The sequence below is a fragment of the Nuphar pumila genome, chromosome 7 (genome assembly GCF_984573655.1).
Source record: "Nuphar pumila chromosome 7, dmNupPumi1.hap1.1, whole genome shotgun sequence".
NCBI classification, from domain to species: Eukaryota; Viridiplantae; Streptophyta; class Magnoliopsida; order Nymphaeales; family Nymphaeaceae; genus Nuphar; species Nuphar pumila.
The window spans coordinates 48140418-48164518 of record NC_143255.1 but is presented as its reverse complement, the minus strand read 5'-3'; the positions used below and the strand labels follow the sequence as shown (position 1 = coordinate 48164518).

At 37.9% G+C, this 24101-nt stretch overlaps 1 protein-coding gene across 1 annotated transcript in view; it reads left to right on the top strand.

The window, feature by feature from the left end:
• Positions 1-7409: 7409 nt before the first annotated feature.
• Positions 7410-24101, top strand: part of LOC149832178 (protein PHYTOCHROME-DEPENDENT LATE-FLOWERING-like) — a 44145-nt gene continuing 27453 nt past the window's right edge. The window contains exons 1-4 of the mRNA XM_090013179.1: positions 7410-7683; positions 7763-7849; positions 9163-9354; positions 19759-19847. Of these exons, the coding sequence (XP_089869305.1) occupies positions 7410-7683; positions 7763-7849; positions 9163-9354; positions 19759-19847 (642 nt within the window). The remainder of the gene's footprint in view (positions 7684-7762; positions 7850-9162; positions 9355-19758; positions 19848-24101) is intronic.

Sequence of the window (24101 nt, the reverse complement as noted above, 5' to 3'; positions counted from 1 at the left end):
AGACTTTTGAATGGAAAATACGTAGTTTGTACATTAATCAATGATCATAACCATAAATTAGCAACTTCATTTATGTCTCCTATGTTAAGGTAACATTGTAAAGTAACTAAAGTGCATGATGTAATTGCTTATAGCATCGACATTGCACCAAGAAAGACATACAATTTGTGCACAAACATAAATGATGGTCGCAAGAATGTGTCATTCATACCTATGAATTTAAGAAACCACTTGAAAAGGAAGAGAATAAATAAGATAAAGAATGGAGAAATATATGCTTTGATTGATTACTTACAGAAGAAAGTAAGCAATAACCCTTGTTTCTTCAGTGCAATGCAACTGGATGAAGATGGACATGTTGTCAATATGTTTTGGACAGATTCAAAGTCAAGAGTAGATTATAAATGCTTCAATGATGTGCTTGCTTTTTATACAATAGCGAAGATTAATACTAAACAATGGCCATTTGCACAGTTTGTTGGAGTGAACCACCACTCTCAGAGTTGCATATTAGGAGGTGCTTTTTTGTATGATCTGACCAAAGAAACCTTTGAATGGTTGTTCAGAGTATTTACACAAGCAATGAATGGAAAGCACCCTGAAGTTGTACTTACAGATGGCGATCATGCAATTGCGACTATAGTGTTTCATGTATGGCCAGATGCACATCATCGCCTATGTTTGTGGCATATCTTTCAAAATGTAACAAAGAACATATGACACATTTTTAATCAAAAGAGAGAGTTTGATAAAAAGTTTACAAAGTGTGTACTTGACAACGTTGATGAGGTCGCCTTTATGTCTGATTGGAATGAAATGATTCAGATGTATGAGCTTCAAGACTGCGTGTGGTTATAAAATTTATTTACGGACAAAGAGAAGTGAGCATTGGCATATGAAAGACAATACTTTTGTGCAGGTATGATAAGCACACAAAGAGCTGAATCTATGCATGTCACACTGAAGAAAACCTTGTATTCATGTTTAACAATATTTTGCTTCATGGAACAATATGAATTATTTGTAGACGGTCTTAGACAGAACGAACTTGAACAAGATGTGAAATGCTTCAACATACGACCTGCAACTTTGGGCATGAGAATATTGACACGACCTGCTTCTCTATATACAATAACTGTATTTGAATGGATTAAGAAGGAGATTATACAGGTCATGCATTACAACATAGAAGGACATGTTCAAACCAATAATATACACAAATACCATATTATATGGGAGGGCAAATATCATTCGAAAAGGCAAGAAACACATATTGCATATAATGTTGACAACAGAACAATTGAATGCATGTGCAAAATGTATAAATTCAAAGGTATTTTATGTCGACATACATTAAATGTACTTAATCAAGAGAAGATACAAGAAATACTTGAGTCATATGTAATGTGGAGATGGACAAGACAAGCAAAGATTCAATTGCTGGATACAGTTAATGTTTGTCCATTTGGTGTTAATGAGAAGTGTCACATAGCCTCTCATTACCAACAACTATGTAGGTCACTTATTCATGTTGTAGATTTGACATCGAAAAGTGAAGAAACCTATTTATGCATTCGAAAAGTTTCAAGGGATTTACTTGAAAATAAGCAATCGATTCACCATCAGTCTGTTGCAGCTCATCAAGACCAGTCTAAAAAAATGAGAGCGAACAACCAAGGTGAAATTCATGCTTCTCCTAACCCACAAGAGAAGTTGTGCCGAAGCATAAACATCATCTTCAACAAGTCAGGAGTCAACGTTGTAGATTATGATGAAAACATTCACCTAGTGAAGGGTATCAAAAGAAAACATGTCTCTGATCGCAACCATCGGAGGATAAAGAGTGCACTAGAATTGGTTGGTAATAAAAGATCTTAGAAACAAGCAACCCCTAAGCAAGAGCAACCAAGCCCTTTGTAGGAATATGTATGTAATACATTATATTATTTTTTATGTAAATTGCATTACGTGTAGCATATTAATATCTAACTTGTGTAATTTTCAACATACAACAATACCCTAGAGACATGCTGGACAACGTTGGAACCTTCAATCCTCCTGACCATTTTGAGTTTAATGATGGCATGAGTTTTAGAAGTCTTTTGGTATGTAATCAATGTTGGGACGATTCTTCCCTTTCTTTTTTAACTTAACTTAGTGTCTGATATTTAATTGTTTCATGACAGACTCAGTTCAGTTCAAAAGTGAGCAATGAAACACAAAAATTGCGTGTGAACTGTCAATAAGATATTACAAATCGTAAGTGTGCATCAACTACAAGAGTGTTTCTATCACCTTTGTTAATATTGATTTGTATTTTACTATGTGATATGCACATCGATTTGTAAGATATTAGGTGTTTTCTAGTGTCAATTTGTATGAGATTTTGAGTATCAATATCGTGATAGGACCTTAAATTCATCTTGTAACAATGCAAATAGATTTATAGTTTTAAATGTAAATCGATGTGGGTGTAAGACGATTCATATGATTTATGAAGTTACCATGATTGTTGTTCTCCAAGGTTTGTGAGGCATATCAGTACTAAACATTGTGTTAGTGTGTAATTTGCGTGATGATGAATAAAATTTACAAAGTTTGTATATAAAGTTAACAAACTCCAATTTGATTAACAAAGTTGAACAAAGTTGCGCGCTTGCGGTGGCGATTTGTGTATTTAAATCATTGCTCATTTAGAAATTTCTATTAAAATTGCTGCAAATCATTGCGTGCTTACGTGGAGATTTGTATTTATGATTTATAAAGTTACCACGATTGTTGTTGTTCAGGGTTTATGAGTCATAACAGTACTTACGTTTGAATACTATCAATTTGTAATATATTATGTGATATGTACATTAATTTATGAATTGAAATCGCTGCTCATTTAGCATTTTTTATTAAAATTATTGAACATTATTTGAGGTATGAATTGTTGCACATAGATATTATGTGTTTGCTAATGTTAATTTGTATGATATTTGTAGTATGAATAGCATCAAAACATGCTAATACTATAAATTGTTACTTTTATTGGCATGGTAAATAACAACACGAAGATCATTATAAATAATATAAAGAATGGTGTGCATATCGTTCATCATCTAGTTCATGTCCTGCTGTGAGGCGATTCTATATGCAGCTTAGGATATATCCTCTGTAATAAAGTAACATATTTGGAGTATCAATATCATGTTGTGGGTCTAAGATGATTCATATGATTTATGATTTAGCTGCAATTGTTGTGTATTAAAATCGCTTATGGTTTAGCAATTTCTATTACATCGTTACTTTTATTAATAATGCAAACTGATTTACAGTCTAAAAGATAAATCGATGTGGGTGTAAGACGATTCGTATGATTTATGAAGTTACCACGATTGCTGTTGTCCAAGGTTTATGAGGCACATTAGTAATAAACATCGTGATAGTGTGTAATTCACAATTTTATAAAGTTTATAAAGTTTGTATACATAGTAGACAAACTCCAATTTATTAAACTCCAATTTTACAAAATTAAAACTTGAAGATCATTACAAATAACATGAAGAATGGTGTACATATCATTCATCATCTAGTTCATGTCCTGCTGTGAATTCCTTCTATCGTGCAACTTCGAATACGAGCTCATTGGTAATGGCAGCCCACTGGACCATTTTTCTCAGACTTAGGCTGATTATTAGCATTGGTGCGCTCTTGATAGCAGAGATAAGATCCGAGTGTAGCGACCAAATAACGGTGGAAGAAATCTTTCTGCCTAACTTTGTTCGTGCTGTGAGGAAGGAATATAATAAAACAGAAATTAAACATCATTTTAAAAGAGATGTAAGGTGGAATAATAATTTATACTTCAAAGATTTAGTAATACAAATCTATATGCAGCTTAGGATACATCCTCTATAAGCAAAGAGTGTGATAACAAACATCTAACTCTCTCAAGAATGGTGCGGTTCATCCTCTCAACAACCCCATTCTATTGAGGTGTCATCCTCACGGTCCTTTCATACTTGATGTCATGATTGGTGCAATACTGATCAAATGATCCAAGGTATTCGCCACCATTATCCGAGCGAACACATTTCAACTGCCTGCCAGTTTCTCTTTCAGCCATAACTTGAAAATGCTTGAATATATCTAGAACTTGGTCTTTAGTTCTCAGTGTATAAGCCCAGACTTTCCTTGAGTGATCATCAATGAAAGTCATGAAGTACAATGCACCACCAAGTGTCTTGACCTTCAAAGGTCCACACACATCAGAGTGTACAAGATCTAGAATGTGAGATTTTCTAAATGCAATGCTTCTATGGAAGGAAACTCTATTCTGTTTATCATGGAAGCAATGAACACATGGTTCCAAAGGTATACCTGTTGCACCTAGCAGGAGCGCTTTCTTGACAAGGAATTGCAGTCCTTTCTCGCTCATATGCCCGAGCCTTCTATGTCATAACTATGTGGACGAGTCAGTCTCCACAACATTCACAACACTCTTGCATACCTTCACTTGCAAAGTGTAAAGGGAACATGCATTTGTTCCACTTGCTACCACCAAGGAACCCTTGGTTAGCTTTCACCTTTCATCACTGAAGGTGTTGTTGTAGCCCTCATCATCCAACTTTCTGATAGAGATCAGATTCAGTAGGATGTCTGGTACATGCCTCACATCTTTCAGCAACAATTTGCAGCTAACACTTTTTTCCAAGCAAATGTCGCCTATGCCAACAATCTTTGACACATCTTCATTTCCCATTCGAACATTCTCGAAATCTTCTTGCGAGTAGAAAGTAAAGAAATCAGCCTATGAGGTAACGTGAAATGAGGCTCCGGAGTCAATCACCCAATCGGTTTCCAGACCGATCAAATTTATGCTAGTGCCATCACAGATAATCATGAACTCTCCATCTATGACAGCGGTTATGGCAATCTGCTTTTCTTCTGAGTTTTTCTCTCTGCTCTACTCCTTGAACTTGAGCTTCTTGCACTCCCGCTTCATATGCCCCTTCTTGTGAAAATAGTAACACTCGATGTCTTTATTTGAGCTTGAGTATGAGTGGCCTCTAGATTTATCACGGAATTACAGAGTCTTGCTCTTACTCCTGCCTCTCCCATTGTTTTCAATCACAAGTGCCTCAGAGGTAAAAACAACACCTGATGACCTTCTCTTTGTCTCTTCATTCAACAAGCTGCTGATAACTTGGCTCATAGTTATCGTTCCATCAGGTGCAAAGTTACTAACTGTAACCACTAATATTTCCCAACTCTCAGGAAGCAAACTAAGGAGCAATAAAGCTTGTAGCTCATCATCAAAAGCGATCTTCATTGTGGCCAACTGATTCACAATGCTTTTGATATTTTTCAAATGGTCTGCGATAGAGCTACCCTCTTTATACTTGAGGTTTACAAGCTTTCGAAATAGAAATGCTTTATTTACAGCCATCTTTCAGTCGTAAAGGCTTTCTACTTTGGTCTAAAGATTATGCGTCGAAGTTTCTATAAAAATATGATGAAAGACATTGTCGTCTATCCACTGTCGAATGAAACCGACCGCCTTTCGATCTAGTTTTCTCCATTCGTCATCTTTCATCTCTTCCAGTTTGCCGCTGATACCCTCTATGGGTCCATCCAGATCTTTACAAACTCAGAGGTCTTCCATCTTAGTTTTTCATGTCATCTAGTTTGTGCCATTCAAACTGATCATACGACCAACAACGTTGTTCTCCATGACTTCATACACAAATATATAAACCAAAAGCTCTGATACCAGATGTTGGGGGTAAAACGGACGTATCGAGTCTCCCCACAAGTGTGAATTGATGGAAACAACACGATGATGACAATGAAAGTAACTTCAAACCAGAACAACAACGGAAACAAAAACAACAATACACAAATATTTACGTGGTTCCCTCTCAATTGATGTACATCCACGACGACCGATAGGTCATCACCTTCCACTATCTTCAAACAAAGATTACAAAAGTAGCCAAAATGCATAAGCCTTACAAACACACAAGGTGTAACAAATGAACAAGAGGATATACCTCGCTAAAGAACAAAGAACAAATGATCTAAAGAACCAACTTGGTGAAATTGTCCTGAAAGAAGTGTATCATCACTTCTTGCTCTTGTTCTCTCCGCACCCTTTTGGTGCCCTAAAAGTGTTTCTCATACTTTCTGCCTTTTCGCGCTCTGCAAAGCTCTCACTAAAAAGTCATATCACCTCTCTCATCCATATATATATATATATATATATATATATATAGGGGACGAGACCCACATTAAATATAAAAAGATCAAATGTCTTGCACAATATACGAAGCGCCTGAAGCACTTTTAGCACAAATCGCTATTCCAGCGATACCCGCAAATCATTATGTTGCGATGCCACAAATCGCTATTCAGCGATGATCACAAATCGCCATGCAGTGATGCCACAAAACGACATTCAGTTGAAGCCACAAATCACTCTCCAGCGATACTCTAAATTGCTATCTAGCGAATACTCCAAATTGCTATCCAGCGAATACGAAATCCGACTTACGCAGCAGAAGCACTAACCACAAATCGTCACCGACAAATCATTGATCCACAAACTCTGAACAGTTGAATCGTCATTTAACTGAAAGGACTTCTACAAATCGCTATCCAGTAAATACGAAAAACATTCTCACCAAGATTAGGCGACGTGCTTGAAGTGCAACAGAGGTTACGTGCTCGAAGTGCAGCGGAGCTGAATAAGGAGGGAAACCCAACAAAATTTTTGGGTGTCACTCCTGCATGCCGCGTGTGACAACCTATATAGTCAATCCAAAGTTAGAAGAAGGCCAACTTTAGCCAAACACCCCATAACGACTCTACCTCCCTTCATTGCGGCCTTTTGTGGACTCACTCTCCTCTGTGAGATGCTCTCAACACACCTTTCAGATTTGACGGACTCCAGCAACCCGATTCACAATCAGGTTCCAAACTGGGCTCCCTGATCAGAGTTAGCAAGATCTGCACTCCCTGCACGGATCACTGTTAAGAGCGTGCCACTGCACTTGAGGCAGCCGCAGCCACCCGCGACATGCCTTGTGCATAGTCTCCTCGAGCAACAGCCATAGTGCGGCACATGCCACCGATGATCGCACACTATCAGCGGCACGCATTTTTTTATGTCAGGACTGCGGGTAAAAAAAAAACTGAAAAAAAAGACGAACGCGGACGCGCTGGGCGCATCCGAACTCGTTCGATGCCCAGTGAGTCCGACGGTCAGTGAAGGTTTAATGTATCGCGATTTTTTACCGAGAAAATCCCGATAACGAGATCTGTGACACTACTATAAACGTACCAGAAACGATGGTCCTCTCTCTCTCTCTCTGCTATGATCCTCCATTAATTCTCTCCGTTTCTGCAACTCAGAAACCCTAGAAATGGCTTCTTATATGCACTCTTCTTCTTCTTCCCTTTTCCTGCTTGATAGGCGACGCAGTCTAGGGCTTCCTAAATCTCGTGGTTTCAGCGGATTGCTGAACTCCAAATCTACTTATTTTGGTTTCCGTCTTCTGAGAATTAGGGCATTGGGGTCTCCTATTTGTGGCCTAGAAGTTGGGGTTGGTTCCTCTTGGTTGCCTTCCGATGGAGGCGTCTCCGATGGCTACGGTGGTTGGTCGATCGCTGAGTTTCCGCCGAAGGATACGAATAAAGGTTGCTCTTTGCTCATTCCTCCTTGCTTAATTTTGGTGGTAGAGTGGTTTTAGGTTGATGGATGCGAATTGGTTCGCAGCTTCGACGAGTATCTCTTACTTGGGAGCGGGCGTTTCGTTGGCGGTGTTCCTCGCCGCAGTTTCGTATTGTTCGTTTTCAAGCAAAGGTATGGTTTTTTGAATGATTGGCTTCGTGGTGTTTTCTGTTGTTCTCTTTCTGAGGTATGTTTGGGAATTTTGGTATTGTTTTTGCTCAATTTGCCTCTTTTCTTCCTCGGTGGTTGGTTGAAATTTATGATTCATGCATTTGTAGTTGTATCTTCTGTTGCATAAGCCCAATGTGGATGCAGAAACTAAAAAGAATGGTCACTTTTAGTTGGGTGGTTTTATGTTTTAGTTTTTACTTTAGGCTGTGTTTGGGGGGATAAGATGTGACATTGCATTTGGAGCACAACTCATAACAGAGCAACATGTTCCAATTTTCACATTCCGGAGTACAATGCAATATCCCTATTTATTCCATTTTTTTCAGAATAATGGTGGCATCCAGATGCATCCTTAGTTCTTTGAAGAAGATGCTGAAACATGTGGAATTTTGCATGTCGACTTGATGTCGAGGAGGAGAAGGAAAGCAGGAAACTTGAAAAAGAGGAAATCACTGTAATGGGGAGCGAGGGTAGATTTTCATTCCCTTGGATCAGTGCTAATACAGCGTGGCCATTGAGGTCTGTCCAGAACAATAATGGAAGAATGTTTCTTGAATAGGTTTTGGAAATAGATCTTTGTTAGAGATTTAAGGGGTTTTTGGATATCGAGTTTGTAGGAACTGAAGAGAAGCTCTATGGATATTTGCTGCTCTAGTTCTGCCTGGAACTTACTATTTTTTGATCGGCGTTAGTGTGGAATCTTGTGGTATACAGTTACTCATTTTCACATCCAATTTTGGATCATTCATAGTGGAAACACGATAATGCTCTATGTAAGTTAACAAACAAGGGATTATTTGGTTTTAAGAAGTTTCTTGGTTCCTGATTTACAGAACATTGGAAGGACTCAAGAAACTACCAGAATGGGTTAACTCAATAAGGAATAATTAGGACATCTTCTTCAAAATGAACGGATAATTGGCATATCTCCTATCAGGACCATGCATGGTGCATCAACACCTCCCTATCACAACAGCTCACCAACAACGCACCCTCCTCCTCTTCCCACCATAAGATCACCTTTGCATTCCTTCCCTTTTCTGTATCGAGCTGTATAGAGTAAAAAAAACTTCATCAGTTCTACAGGCCCAATGATTGAGCTTAGTGAACAATTTCGTGTAGTGCTTTTATCAGTTATTATATTTCTTTGCATTAAGACTAAATTTTGTCTGTTCTACAGGCTGAAGGATTCAGCTTAGTGAACCATTTCATGGTGTCATATTGTAGTGCTTTTATCAGTTATATTTTATGACTAAATTTCATCTGTTCTACAGGCCTAAGGATTCAATTTGGTGGACCACTTCTTTTTGATCGGTTCTTCAGGTCATCGAATTCTGTACTTCGTGAACCTGTAGAAATTGCCAAATCTGATTCATCAGATGTAAGTCAGGTTGAAGAGGCAAATCTGGAAAGTAAAACTGGAGTTGCATGCCATGGTGGTGATATGTTGGACAACCATGTTTCAGGTGATTCATTATAGGAACCTGTATGCTCTTTGGAAGTGAATTGTAGAAGTTATTTATGATATTGTCAGTGAAATTGTGTATGCATATCTTACTGTAGAATCCTTTGACTCATTTACACAATTGAATGCATGGTAACTGCTTCAATTTATTGAATGCTCTGTAGTATAGGGTGTGACATTCATGTTTGTAATTAAACCAGCCAACTTTGCGTTGGGGTTGATCTATTGTCAGTTAAATAGCGTTCTATTTGAGATATCTTGACTTTTCATATGTGTTATATAGGTAGTGGTGCGAGTAATATGGGTACTATACTGGAATTTCTAAGATGGGTAAGAGGGTATTACACACACACAGACACAAACACACAGAAGAAAATGCAAAACTATACTGCATTTTACAAAATGCTCTATGTATAAAGTTGTAGATTGTCTATTATAAACTAAAATTAAAAGTCTAAAACATGTTAAAAAATATATAATTAATTAACAATTAATAATAAAAAGTATATAGTTATCATATAATGTGTTTGACCACAAGTGTTAACTACACGTGGACTTGATCAAAGTGGATTTTTTGGGTGTTGTGTTGTAACTCTGGAGTTCTGTGGCAACTTCCTTTGTTAGCCAAGTTTCCGTTGTCCTTGCCAGTTCATCTTGTTTGATCTCTTTTATATGTGTTTGATATCAAGCTTAGTGGATTTTCTGGTTTGGGTGGTGAATTCTGACCACACTACCCTTCATGCCACTATTCCAAAAGATCCTATGCCAAACTATGTCTCCTATTCTCTGGGTCTGCCAATTTTTAATGAAGTAAGCTTATTGTTTGCACCAACATTCTGTGTGTGAAAATCTCTATAAAAAGAGATTTTGTGTATAAACACAATGCCGGAACCACGAAATGTGCACAAAGGAGAACTCTCACAAGTGCACAAAGGCACGGATACACATGCACAAGGGCATAAAAAATATCAACTTTAATAACTTGAATCCCAAAAGGGGCTTTACAAAAAGAATTGTTATTGCATATACACTCACCAAAAGGTGTGCAGTTTACCAGGGCCACTAAGGCCTATTTATAATACAAAGAGAAGCCAAAGGGTGCAACTCTATATGACTGCTGGAGCTGCACCCAACGGTCACATTTGTGTGCAGCTCCAACCGCTATATGGAGCTGTCCCTTTCACAACAATCAAAAAGAAAAAGGTGTAAAAGGCAAAAGCAAATAAAAAAGAAAAAGTAAAAATGTTAGCCCATTAGGGTGGCTGACACTTAATGAGTAAAAGGACTGAAATACCCCTGATTGGTATTTCAGTTTACAGTGAAGTATATATACATGAGAAATATCCCATGTGACATCTCATTAAATGAGAAGAAAAGAACAAAAAATAAAAAAGGAGAAATACAAAAAGAAAATAAAAAGCAAATACAACCTATGTCACACAGACTCGGCTAGGGAGGCGCCGCACCCGAGTCGACACGCCCCGACACGGGTGCGGCCTCGGATACGGCCCAGACTCGATCAACACCAAGTCAGACTCGGTCAACACCGAGTCAGACTCGGTCAACGAGTCGAGGCCGAGTCCGTCCTTGTTTTGGACTCGGTCAATATTGACTGAGTCCAAAAATGTCCATTTTTAGGGCAAAAAACAAAAAAATGATCTTTTTATATTTTTTAAAATATATATATATATATATATATATATATATATATATATATATATATATAGCATGAGTCTCAAACATAAGCCCCAGGAAAAAAATTTATTCTTAAATATTATCATTTAATTCTCTCTCTCAATCTTAAAAGCTAATAAATTCTCATCCACGAGTACCAACACTTTTCATCCACCGAGTTCTCTCTCTTATAAAAGCTAATAAATTCTCATCCACGAGTAGCAACACTTTCTCATCCACCGAGATCTCTCTCTCTCTCTTTTTCAAATCTAGCTTTGAAAAATTAAAAGCTTTTAATTAATGTTATGAATTTTAGCAAAACTGCAAAAGATGTTTAATGCATTTACCAAAACATGCTTTTAGTTAATGCCTTGATGATGTTTTATTCCCATGGTGGCTAAGACTCGGCCGAGTCAATGATAAACTCAGCCGAGTTTGGTTCTAACCCAGTTATACTACTATTTTAACTCGGTTAGTTTAGGATCTGAGACAACTCGGAAGAGTCACGACTCACGAGCCGAGTCCCCGTGTCTAAAATTTATATAAATATATGCACACACTGGATATATATATATATATATATATATATAGCTGAGTCCCCGTGTCCAAAATTTTTAAAATTGCGCCGCACCCGCACCCATGTGACATAGAATACAACATATTCTCAAATGAGAATATGCGTAAAACATGTGAATTTACATAAATACCCTTATCGGGTAGATATATATATTTACATATATACCTAGATAGATATATATATACATATATATATATATGTATGTATATCTTTCTATATATATATGAATATATATAAAAGAGACATAATATTTTAACACCTTTTCTCAAACTTAGGGTGACACAACCAAAAGTTTGCCAAGAAGGAAGTTAAATCTTGGAGAACATAGCGCCTTGGTGAAGAAGTCTGTCAGTTGATATTCTGATGTAACATAAGGAAGGTCAATGGTTCTTTTTAAATATTCTTCACTAACATAGTGGCAGTCCATTTCGATATGCTTCGTGCACTCATGAAATATGTGATTTTTGGTAATGTAGATTGCACTTTTATTATCACAACATAATTTTGTGGGCCCTTGAACTTGAATATTCATATCTTCCAACAAGTTGCGAATCCAAACAATCTCCATCGTAGTAGATGCCATGGCTCTATACTCAGCTTCGGTGGATGAAAGCGATACTTTTTGCTGCTTTTTGCATCTCTAAGAGATTAATGATTCACCTAAAAAATACCGAAACCAGTGGTGGAGTGACGGTTATTTGAGTCACCTCCCCAATCAGAGTCAGTATAAGCAATTAAACTTAATTCAGACGTAGAAGATAAAAATACTCCCTTGTTTACTGTACCCTTTATGTATCTGATGATGCGAAGGATGACGCTCATATGGACTGTAGTAGGTGCATGTTGAAATTGACTAGCAACATGTACTGCATGAGAAATATCAGGCCTGGTAATGCTTAAATACGTTAGGGATCCAACCAGTTGCCGATAAGGTGTGGGATTTTTTAGGAGAATCCCATCATCAATCTTTATCTTTGAACCTACTATTTCAGGAGTTTCGTAGACCTTGTCATCTTTGATTCCTGATCTGTCAAGAATCTCACAAGCAAGTTTAGTTTGAGATAGAAAATAGCCTCTGTGAGAATAGGCAACCTCAATTCCCAAAAAATATGTCAGAAATCTAAGTCTAACATTTCAAATCTTGAAGTCAAAATAGATTTAATGCTCTTGATTTCTTCGATATCATCACTTGTTATTAACATATCATCAACATATAACATATAACAATCCCTGCATCAGATTTCTTAACAAACAATGCAGTGTCAATATAACATGAAGTGAAATCATTTTCAGTCATTACATTGTTAAACCTATTGTACCAAGCCTTGGGAGCTTGTTTCAAGCCATAAAGAGCTTTACGAAGACGAATAACTTTATTTTTAGGAATTTCCATACCAGGCGGAGCATCCATGTAGACTTTTTCATTAAGATCACCATTTAGAAAGGCATTTTTGACATCCATTTGGTAAATATTCCATTTTTTAATAGAAGCAATGGTAATGAAGCATCTGATGGTAACCATGCGAGCTACTGGAGCAAATGTCTTTTCATAGTCAATCCTGTATTCTTAACTATACCCTTTAGCTACAAGACGAACTTTATACCTCTTAAGAGATCCATCGCTCTTGGTTTTGACTTTGAATACTCATCCACATCCTATAGTTTTCTTTCCACTGGGAAGCGTTTGAAATTCCAAAGTGTTGGCTTTTCTAAGCGTTTTAAGTTCACTTTCCATGGCTTCTCTTCATTCAATACATCGTTTGGCATCTTCAAAATTTTTCAGTTCAAAATATGAGCGAATGGCACTTAAGCAAGCCCGATATTTAGGAGAGAAAGAGTCAAAAGACACAAATCTAGAGGGAGTTCGTCTAGTTCTCTCGGTTCTTCTAGGGTTTGAATCATGTGAGGGGATAGATTCGCTAGGTTCACTATACTGCTCAATAGCACTTTTAAAAGTGTGTCTATCTCTATGAGTATAGGTGATAGGGTCTCTAGTTATATTTTCTTCTTGAGAGGTAGTAGGGTTAGAGTTATTGTTGATTTCAACCATGGTTGCCAGTTGAGGAAGCGGGAGCGGGAAGCGATACGGGAAGCGGGAGCGGGAAGCGAGGCACTTTCAAAATTTTAGGAAGCGGGGAAGCGTGGGACCACTTAGGAGCGATTCGGGAAGCGTCTCGGAAGCGACCTAGGAAGCGTCTCGGAAGCGACCTAGGAAACGTCTCGGAAGCGAGGGGGAAGCGAAAAAAATAAAAATAAAAAATAAAAAATACAAAAAATTTGAAAAAACAAGGGAAGCGAGGGGGAAGCGTGGGGGAAGCGAGGGGGAAGCGTGGGGGAAGCGTTGGGGAAGCGTGGGGGAAGCGCGCTTCCCATTAAAGGGAAGCGCGTCCCCCATTAAAGGGAAGCGCGCTTCCCAAAAAAGGGGGACGCTTCCCCCCACGCTTCGGAAGCGCGACGTTTCGCGCTTCCGAAGCGCGTTTCGGAAGCGCGCTTCCCCTTTTAGCTAGGCGCTTCCGGTAACTCTGATTTCAACCACTTCATTGTCACTGTTATATGTTGATTCATCATCACTAGAGATATCATCATCTTTAGATAAAAGATCAAAGAGAAAGGAATAATCGAGATTTTCTAAATGAGATTCATTCTTTTCAAAACCACTATCATTTTTCAAAAAGTTACATTCCTTGAAACATATAACTTATAATTTTTAGTATCATAACATCGAAACCCTTTTTGGGTTTAAAGCACAAGGAATAGCTTTAGGTGAAAGTTTATCACTCTTATCTGTAAGGACAAAGCACTTACAACCAAAAGCTCTCAATCTATTATAATCGGGTTCTTTTTCATATAGAGTTTCAAAAGGAGAGATTTTATCTAAATTTTTTGATGGGAGACGATTAATAAGATAAACTGAAGCAAGAGCCGCTTCGGCCCAAATTTTTTTTGGAATACTTTTGGGAAATAAGAAGGGTTCTAGTGGTTTCAATGATATGCCTATGCTTCTTTTCGGCTAACCCATTTTGTTGTGGGGTCTTAAGACACGATCTTTGATGGACAATACTATAGTCTTCAAGATATTTCTTAAATTCATTGAAAAGATATTCGCCTCCGGAATTGGTCCTAAATATCTTTAAATTACTATTAAATTGATTTTTAATTTATCATATGATATGATTTAAAACATGAAAACACTTCATGCTTATGTTTAAGGAAATATATCCAACAATATCGAGAAAAATCATCCACAAAAATCACATAATAGGCAAAGTCTCCCTTAGATATGATGGGTGCCGGTTCCCAAACATCCGAATGAACAATTTCAAAAGGTTTTGTGGTAAACATAGATCTTTGTTCAAAAGGCATACTTCTCATTTTTCTAAGAATGCAATCATTACAAGAGAAAGTACTTTTACAAAAGTTTTTAATAAAATGCAAATAGGATTACTTGGTGATATTGGGATGACCAAGTCTTTTGTGCCAAACATTTATGTCTTTATGTTGTGCCACATTATAAAAAGGGGTTTTAGGGATTTGAAGAGAATCCACATAGTACAAGTCTCCCTTCCTAGAGCTTTTCCCAATCAACTTTCCGGACCGGTGATCCTGTATTAAACATTTATTAGATGAAAATTGAATGTCACATCCAAGATCCGAGAGTTGAGAGACGGAAAGTAAGTTCAAATTCAATATAGGTATAAATCTAATTTTGGGAATAAAGAAATTTTGAGTTTCAAAGTTTTCAATCCCCTTAATTTCAAGAGAAGTGCCATCCGTGGTTGAAACAAAAGATGGTGACAAACTTTTAGAATATTTGGAAAGAGAAGAAAAGTTTGGAGACATATGAAATGAAGCACCCGAGTCTAAAAGCCAAGAAGTTTTATCTAGAGGGAAAGGGGTAGATACAACGGCACCGGAAATGACTCCTTTAAGAATAGGTTGAAGAGCTTCTATAATTTGATTCAAAGAGAGCTCCATTTGTAAAAGTAGATGCTCCTTCTTCTTTTTTAGGTTGGGATGTGGTAGCCATAGCCAATAATTTCTTTCATTTGGGGCAAACCGGTTTGATGTGTCCCGGTTCCTTGCAAAAGTGACACACAATTTTGCTATAGTCCCTTCTACCGCCTTGTCCTCTATTGGATCCTTGATTTTGATTTTTAAAATATGGAGGCTTATATGTCCTCAAGTTATTTCCGGGCCTAGAAACCGTATTCACCCCATCATATTCTTCTTGATTTGTGGGCATTGCAAGAACACTTGGACTTTGCTTGCTAATGCCCATCCGAGTTTTCTCTCCACTTAATTTTGTAATGATGTCTTCTAGAGAAGGAGATGTGAAGGAGGATAGAAGAGAAGATCTAATTTGCTCGAACTCAGGGCTTAGCCCATTCAAAAAATTAAAAAATCGATCTTCTTCTAATTGCTTATGACGAAGCTCTATAGCCTCTCCACTCCACTTTGGTTCGAGCATAACAAGCTCACCCCAAACGGAAGAGAGTTCAGCAAAATACTCCTTTATAGTCATTTATCCTTGAAGAAGAGTGAACGCCCTCTTTTGGAGATAATACTTATGGGACAAGTCCCTAGAGGTATACATCTTTTCAAGATACTCCCATGCTTGAGATGCTTTTTTGAACTTTATAATATTGGTATTGATTCTCGTCTCAACGGAAGAGACGATCCATGACAAGATTTTGAAATTCTTCATTTCCCACTCATGTTTTTTGCTATATTCTTCAAGAGCCTTGGTTCGATCATCTCTCTCAAGAATTTTTATTTTTCCTCTTTCGACCAAAGTGATTTTAGGCTTCAGTTTCGGAATCGAACCTTGAACGTAACCCCAAAGGCCTTTTCTTTTGATGTGAGCTTCCATATTGCCGGCCCAAACATAATAGTTCGAACCACTAAGTTTAAAACCAAGGGAGAAGTGAGAGTCTTTTTCACCCATTAGAGAGGATAGAAGATGAGGAAAACCACGTACCTCAAAAGTTTTTCACGTCTTTCTTGACAAGAGAAGCTTCTAAAATATTGCTTGAGAAGGATGACTCACTTCAATCTTCAAAATCTTGAAGGCACGATTTTCGAGGCACTCGAAAATGAGGATACGTACAATCTTCCTTCTTCAACCTTGCTCTGATACCATGTGAAAATCTCTATAAAAAGAGATTTTGTGTATAAACACAATGCCGGAACCACGAAGTGTGCACAAAGGCACAAAGGAGAACTCTCACAAGTGCACAAAGGCATAGATACGCATGCACAAGGGCATAAAAAATATCAACTTTAATAACTTGAATCCCAAAAGGGGCTTTACAAAAAGAATTGTTATTGCATATACACTCACCAAAAGGTGTGCAGTTTAAAGAGAAGCCAAAGGGTGCAGCTCTATATGACTGTTGGAGCTGCACCCAACGGTCACATTTGTGTGCAGCTCCAACAACTATATGGAGCTGTCCCTTTCACAACAGTCAAAAAGAAAAAGGTGTAAAAGGCAAAAGCAAATAAAAAAGAAAAAGTAAAAATGTTAGCCCATTGGCGTGGCTAACGCCTATTGAGTAAAAGGATTGAAATACCCTTAAGTGGTCTCCCACCTTTGTGTGCACAGAAAACTTCAACAATGATGACAATGTTTCCTATTCTCTAGGTCCGCCAAATTTTTGTTATATGCTCAAGGCTGTGAAATCACTAATTCTGCATTTTGGGATTACTTTCTATAAGGCATTTACACATGATCAGGGCTGTCATAAAGTCGGATTTGTTGCGGTATCCAATCTGATTTTGATCTGAATAGGTGGGCATCAGTGTAGAGGAAGACACTCTTTATACACCTTTTTTTTATTTTATGTGAGACATTTTTGCCCCATCCCTTCCTTGTTTTCCTTTTTTCTTTTAATAAATGATCTCTATACAATTCACTGAGTTCAAAAAAGGGGAAAGATACTGTTGGAAATCGTTATGTTTGTATTCTTCTTCTGTACCATGGGTATTGTTGTCATTATACCTTATGTGGATTATTGATATTTGTAATATAGTGAATATAAAAGGGATGCCCCAAAGGAATAGGGTACGATCCATCTTCTTTCTCTCCCATCATCTCGCTTTCTTTTCTTCTTGAACTATTGCAGGGCACACATCTCGAGGTCAATCTTTGTCAAGAACCATATGCAGGCTTACTGTTTTTGTGTTGCAGAGACCTTTAGTAGTTATTCATATGGTAGTCACTAATTGTTAAGCTTCCCATACATGTATGTATCTAGGGAGCCTAAAATGCATGTTTTTTGGTGGTACGTGTTTTTCTGCTCATGCTTTTTCTGTCATAACCCTTTGTTTTGGTCCCTGTTTTCTGATCATTCAGTGCTGTTCTTTTAAACCCATAGGACTCAACACTGCCTGATTTTTAAAGAATAAGTGGTATCCAGTGTTATTAAAAACGCGCCTCAAGGCGAGGGCCTTTGTGCCTTGAGGCGCAGGTATAAGGCGCAATACCCCTGAGGCGTGCGCCTCATAGGCCTTGAGGCGCACACCTTGAGGCGAGGCGCGCCTCGGACTGAGGCGCACACGCCTCGATTTATTTGGCTTCCAAGCCCTTATCTCACACCGTTTTCAAGGGGAAGGCTTAAAGGCTTCCATATTAATGATATCTCCATAGCAATAAGGGCGAAACACGTTGCATTTCACAATCGTTGTGGGCCAACATACTTCCAAGATCGTTAACCTCTGTAACGGTTTGAACGCTGGAACGTTGGAGCTGATTCTCAATGATATGGAGCACGACCCAGGGTCTGGCCCAGCATTGCTAAGTGGGTATTCAAAAGTCTAAAATTGGTTCATTGGATAAGGCTCTCATGGACGAAATATGGAGGAACTGCAATTACGCGGTGCATCCAGCAATAGGTAGGGCAGAGGGAATTATAATGGCCTGGCACGAGAATTTGGTTGATCTGTGGTGAATTTGGGAGATTTCTCAATTTTCATTCTTTTCCTTAATGGTGATCCCTTATCGTTCATCTTAACGGTAGTCTATGAATAGTGCATAAGTGCCCGTAAAGAACTTTTTTGGAGGGAGATTGAAGAGGTTGCTCGAGTATTCACCCCCACAATCTTTGATCTGTTGGTGTGGAGGGTGACTTCAACTCACTCTTGATAGTTGACGATTCCAATGGTGTGCAGCAATACACAAGGAATATGCGGAGGTTTGCTAAATTTTTTAGATTTCAAAAGTCTATCAGATTTACCAATGCAAAGCTCCAAATTCACATGGTCTAATAAGCGTGCTCCTGGACCATTATCTTGTGTCTTCCTCAATGTTACATGTTCATGATATGCATGATCATGCTGATCCTATTTCCTTTTAGGATCACCCGCCAATTTTGTTGGACTGGGCTGATCATGGTGGTGTAAGAAGCAAGGGGTTCCATTTGAAATTGTGGTGGTTGAGAGTTCCAGGATGGGTAGAACTTGCTCAAAATTTGTGGGAAGAGGCCATTCTCCGAAAGATGGGCCATGCAAAATCTAAGCTTATGTGCATAACCTTATAGAGTGGAACAAATCTAAGCATGAAGCAAAATTCAAAGATTTGCTTGGGTGGAAAGAGCAACTAAAAGACCTTCAAAGGTTAGAGGAAAGGGGTGGTGGTGCGGTTGATGCCGTTGAAGTGAAGGTCAGGTAGAAAGCATTGGTGAAGAATATTGGGGAATGGCAAATGATAGAAAATATTAGATGGAAGCAATGAGCCAAAGCACATTGATTTTAATCCGAAGAATGCGCAGAATAATTCGTTTGTTTTTCTCATATTTTTTTCAGTATTTATTTGAGATTTTTTATTTCCTGTTGGTTGTTGCTTCATCAATAAAGAATTTTTTTATTTATAATTTTAGATATTTTTTTATAGTTTTTTTAAGTTTAAAAAAAAAAAAACTTTGAAGCTTACGCTTTACGCTTCGCCTCAGATTTTGGTGGAGCGCCTCGCTATGCCTCAACGCTTTTCACAACACTGGTGGTATCTTATCTTGGGTTGGATGTCTTTTTTACTTCAATTTAGTCCTGGCGGTTGGATGCCTCGTTTTTGTTTTCATTGCTTTGTTTATTCTCTTAATTTTTGAGAACATGATTGCTGGCATTATTATTGGGCTCCTAATACTTCTTTTAAATATTTAGAATTGGCAAGAAAACATGAAGTTTTGATCATTCCGGTGCCTCTAGATGCCACTCAGCAGGAAGCTTTGTTTGTTCTGAAGAAACTGAAGGTCTGTTCATGGGATAGATTCATACTGGATCATGACTTAATTTTTTTTTCTGCATAATTTTTCTTCTGCATTGAAAATCATGATATAGTGCAGAAGTCCTTATGGATTCATATATTGATAAAGTTTTTACCAATTGATGGCAAAATAATTTTTTTTAGAATTGTTGATGTGCCGCCCTCTTCTCACCTGGTAAGCCCCTTAGATGCTGCCTTAAACTATCAATTAGAAAAGTAAGGTTGTTGATGAACCTTATGTACTTCCTTTGTTTGCCTTGTCTAATACCATGTTCAAAACTCATTTCATGATACCATCTACATCACATGGACAAGCAAGCAGGTATCTAACACACACACATTTACATTAGTTTTTAGCATGTGCGTGTATGTACAAATAACTTCACAGGACTTGGTTGATTCATAATTTGATTCGGCCTTGTCCGAGTTTATGTTGCGCTGACTCGGCCTAGTCCATCTGGATTTGCTGGTTTCCAGGTCCATTCCTCGGGCCGATGGCGTAAATGAATGATTCAGGTCAACTCGGATGAGGGAGTCAATGAGTTAACCCAGAGGCTTTCAAACATTGTTTAGTACCCACATAAAAGTTTAGCATAGCATAGGTGCACATTGGGTGATTTATGTAAGCAGTAGACTAGTACAAAATATCTATGTTTTGTTGTTTAATAGCGAGTCTGGAGCGGCCATTTATCCCTTTGCTTGAGGAAGGCCCTTTTTGTAATGAAATGGATTGAATCTGATACACATGCAAGAACATGAAATAACAAACTTTCAATCAAGTTGAATGCTTGATTGAATCACCGAAATACCCACACAATCGTCTTACAAATATTGATATTGTATAAATTCACTCAAAAGAGTGTTAGAGATTACAAGGCCTATTAGGCCAATTTATAGAGCAAGGCAGCATTGGGGGCAGCCCAAGGTGACTCTTGGGCTGTTCCCAACGGTCAGAATTATGACCGTTGGGAGTAGCTCCAACAGTCACTTGGAGATGCTCCCAATATTGCAGAAATCGAAAAAGCTGAAAATAAAAAGGAATAAACAGGAAAATAAAAGGGACTGTCAGCCCTTGTTGGGCCGATGCCTATTACAGTGAAAGTACCGAAATACCCTTGATGGGTATTTCGATTTACAACACTTTAAACATACATATACACATGTATATATATATATATATATATACATATATGTATACGTAAATCTGTATCTTTACATACATATACATATGTGTATATGTATATCTTACATATCTTAACACCCTCCTCAAACTCATGGTACAACTACCGAGAGTTTGCCAAGTAGGAAGTGGAATCTGGGTGATGGTAGCACTTTGGTGAAGAAATCCGCGAGTTGGTATTATGATGGAACATAATGTACTGTGATAGTCTTTCGCAAGAACTCTTCACGAACGTAGTGACAATCCATCTCAATGTGTTTCGTTCTTTCATGAAATATACGATTGCTTGCAATGTAAACAACGCTCTTGTTGTCGCAACATAATTTCGAAGGTTCGGCAGTATGAACCCTCAAGTCTTTGAGAAGTTGTCTCAACCAAACCAACTCAGGCGTAGTGGTCGCCATGACCCGATACTCAGCTTCAGTTGAGGAGAGTGACACCTTCTACTGCTTTTTGCATCGCCATGAGATTAGAGAGTCTCCTACAAAAATACATAAACTAGTGGTTGAGCGCCTATCATTAACATCCCCTCCCCAATCAGAGTCAGAATATGCAATAACTTCTAGTGAGGAAGAGGATGATACCAACAAACCAAGGTTAATAGATTTTTTAATATATCTAACAATGCTCATTAGAGCACTCTTATGCACTATAGTGAAAGCATACTGAAATTGACTAGCATGAGATATATCAGGTCGGGTAATAAAGAGATAAGACAAAGGCCCAAATTTGTCTGTAGGGCGTTGGATCTTGCAAGGGCTCTCCATCATCTATCTTCATTTTGGCATTTATGACTTTCTGAGTATCAACCAACTTTTCATTCGAGAGTCCTGATCTTTCAATGATCTCTGTTGCATATTTAGTCTGTGACAAAAAATAACCACGATTTGATTTAGCAACTTTTATTCCGAGAAAATATCGTAAAAACCCAAAATCTGTAATATCAAAGTTAGCTTTAAACACATCTTTGATATTGCTAACTTCCTGCTTATCATCTTCTGTGATTATCATATCATCTACGTATAATCACCATTCTTACATTAGAAGACTTAACAAACAATGCAATATCAGTAAAGCAAGACTTAAAATGAAGTTTCGTCATCACATCACTGAACCTATCATACCAAGCTTTTAGAGCTTGCTTTAGGTTATACAAGGCCTTGTAATGAAATGGTGGTCTTCAACAAATGCACAAATAACTCACAAACAAGTGTCTATTGGAGACACTACAAGCATGACCCTTGAAAGGGTATAAAGGGAACACTTGAAAAATAAATAATACTTTATTCATGAACAAAATGCTTAAGAAGCATGGTTATTTACATTGAAGGGGTTCACCCCTATATATACAAAAAAATGGGAGAGAGAGGAGAGCTCATTTTGAGCTCTCCAAAAAGAAACGTTGGATTCCAACGTCTCTTAATATAGCTGGTCCAACAACATTTATTATTATAGCTGTTGGACTATAGTCCAACAGCATTTATTACAGCTGTTGGACTACAGTCCAACAGCTACTTGCACAGTCAAGTTCCAACAGGAACTTGACTGGATCAAAATATCTAGTTTCTATTGAACTAGATGCTAAAAAAGAAAATAAAAAAATAGAAAAAGAAAATAATAAAAGAAAATATAATAATATTAAATAATATATATATATATATATATATATTGCAGTTTACATTTTAACACTCCCCTTCAAACTTACGGTACAATGAGCGAAAGTTTGTCTAAGAGGAAGTGAAATCTGGGAGCAACGAGAGGCTTGGTGAAGAAGTCTGCATATTCTGATGTAACATATGGCAGATCAATGGTTCCATGTAAGTATTCCTCTCTGACATAGTGACAGTCCATCTCAATGTGTTTAGTGCGCTCATGGAATGTCCGGTTGCTTGCAATGTAGATCGCACTTTTGTTGTCACACCACATCTTTGAAGCTTGCGTTGCTTTAGCTCCCATATCCGCTAGCAATCGTCTGAGCCAAACAACCTCCATAGTGGTGGTTGCCATGGCTCTGTATTCAGCTTCGGTGGAGGAAAGAGAGACTTTCTGCTGCTTCTTGCATCTCCACGAAATTAAGGTTTCACCTAGGAACACACAAAAACCAGTAGTTGAGTGTCTATTATTGGGATCACCTCCCCAGTCAGCATCAGTATATGCAATTAAATTTAATGAAGATGAAGTAGACAAGAAGAGTCCTCGTGAAAGAGAGGATTTTAAGTATCTAATAATACGCAAAATCGCTCCCATGTGCACGGAGGTGGGAGCATGCTGACACTGACTGACTGTATGAACCGCATGAGTTATATCTGACCTAGTAATGGAAAGATAAGAAAGAGCTCCAACAAGTTGTCTATAAGGAGTAGGATCATCAAGAAGTTCTCCATCATCAATTTTCATTTTAACATTGACAACTTCTGGAGTGTCTACTTTCTTATCATCTGTAATTCCAGACCTGGAAACGATATCAAGAGCAAATTTAGATTGAGATATCAAATACCCCCGAGGGGAATAAGCAACTTCAATGCCTAAAAAATATCTTAATAAACCTAAGTCAGTCATTTCAAAGTGAGTTTTAAGAAGAGATTTGATATTCGCAACTCCCTGTTTGTCGCCTCCGGTGATGATCATATCGTCCACATAGAGAAGAAGAATAATGATGCCTGCATCAGATTTCTTAACAAACAAAGCAGTGTCAGTTAAACAAGGTTGAAAACCAATATCAAGCATAACATGACTAAATCGGTCATACCAGGCTTTTGGAGCCTGTTTAAGACCATAAAGAGCTTTTTCTAGACGAAGAGCTTTACCCTTAGGGATACTAATACCAGGTGGGGCTTCCATGTATACTTCTTCAACGAGATTCCCATTCAGGAAAGCATTTTTGACATCTAATTGAAAGATAGGCCATGTTCTAATGGAGGCCAAGGCTATTAAAGTTCTAACAGTGGTCATACGGGCCACAGGAGCAAATGTTTCTTCATAATCGATGCCATACTCTTGGGCATATCCTTTTGCTACTAAACGGGCCTTATATCTTTCCAGGGTCCCATCACTTTTGGT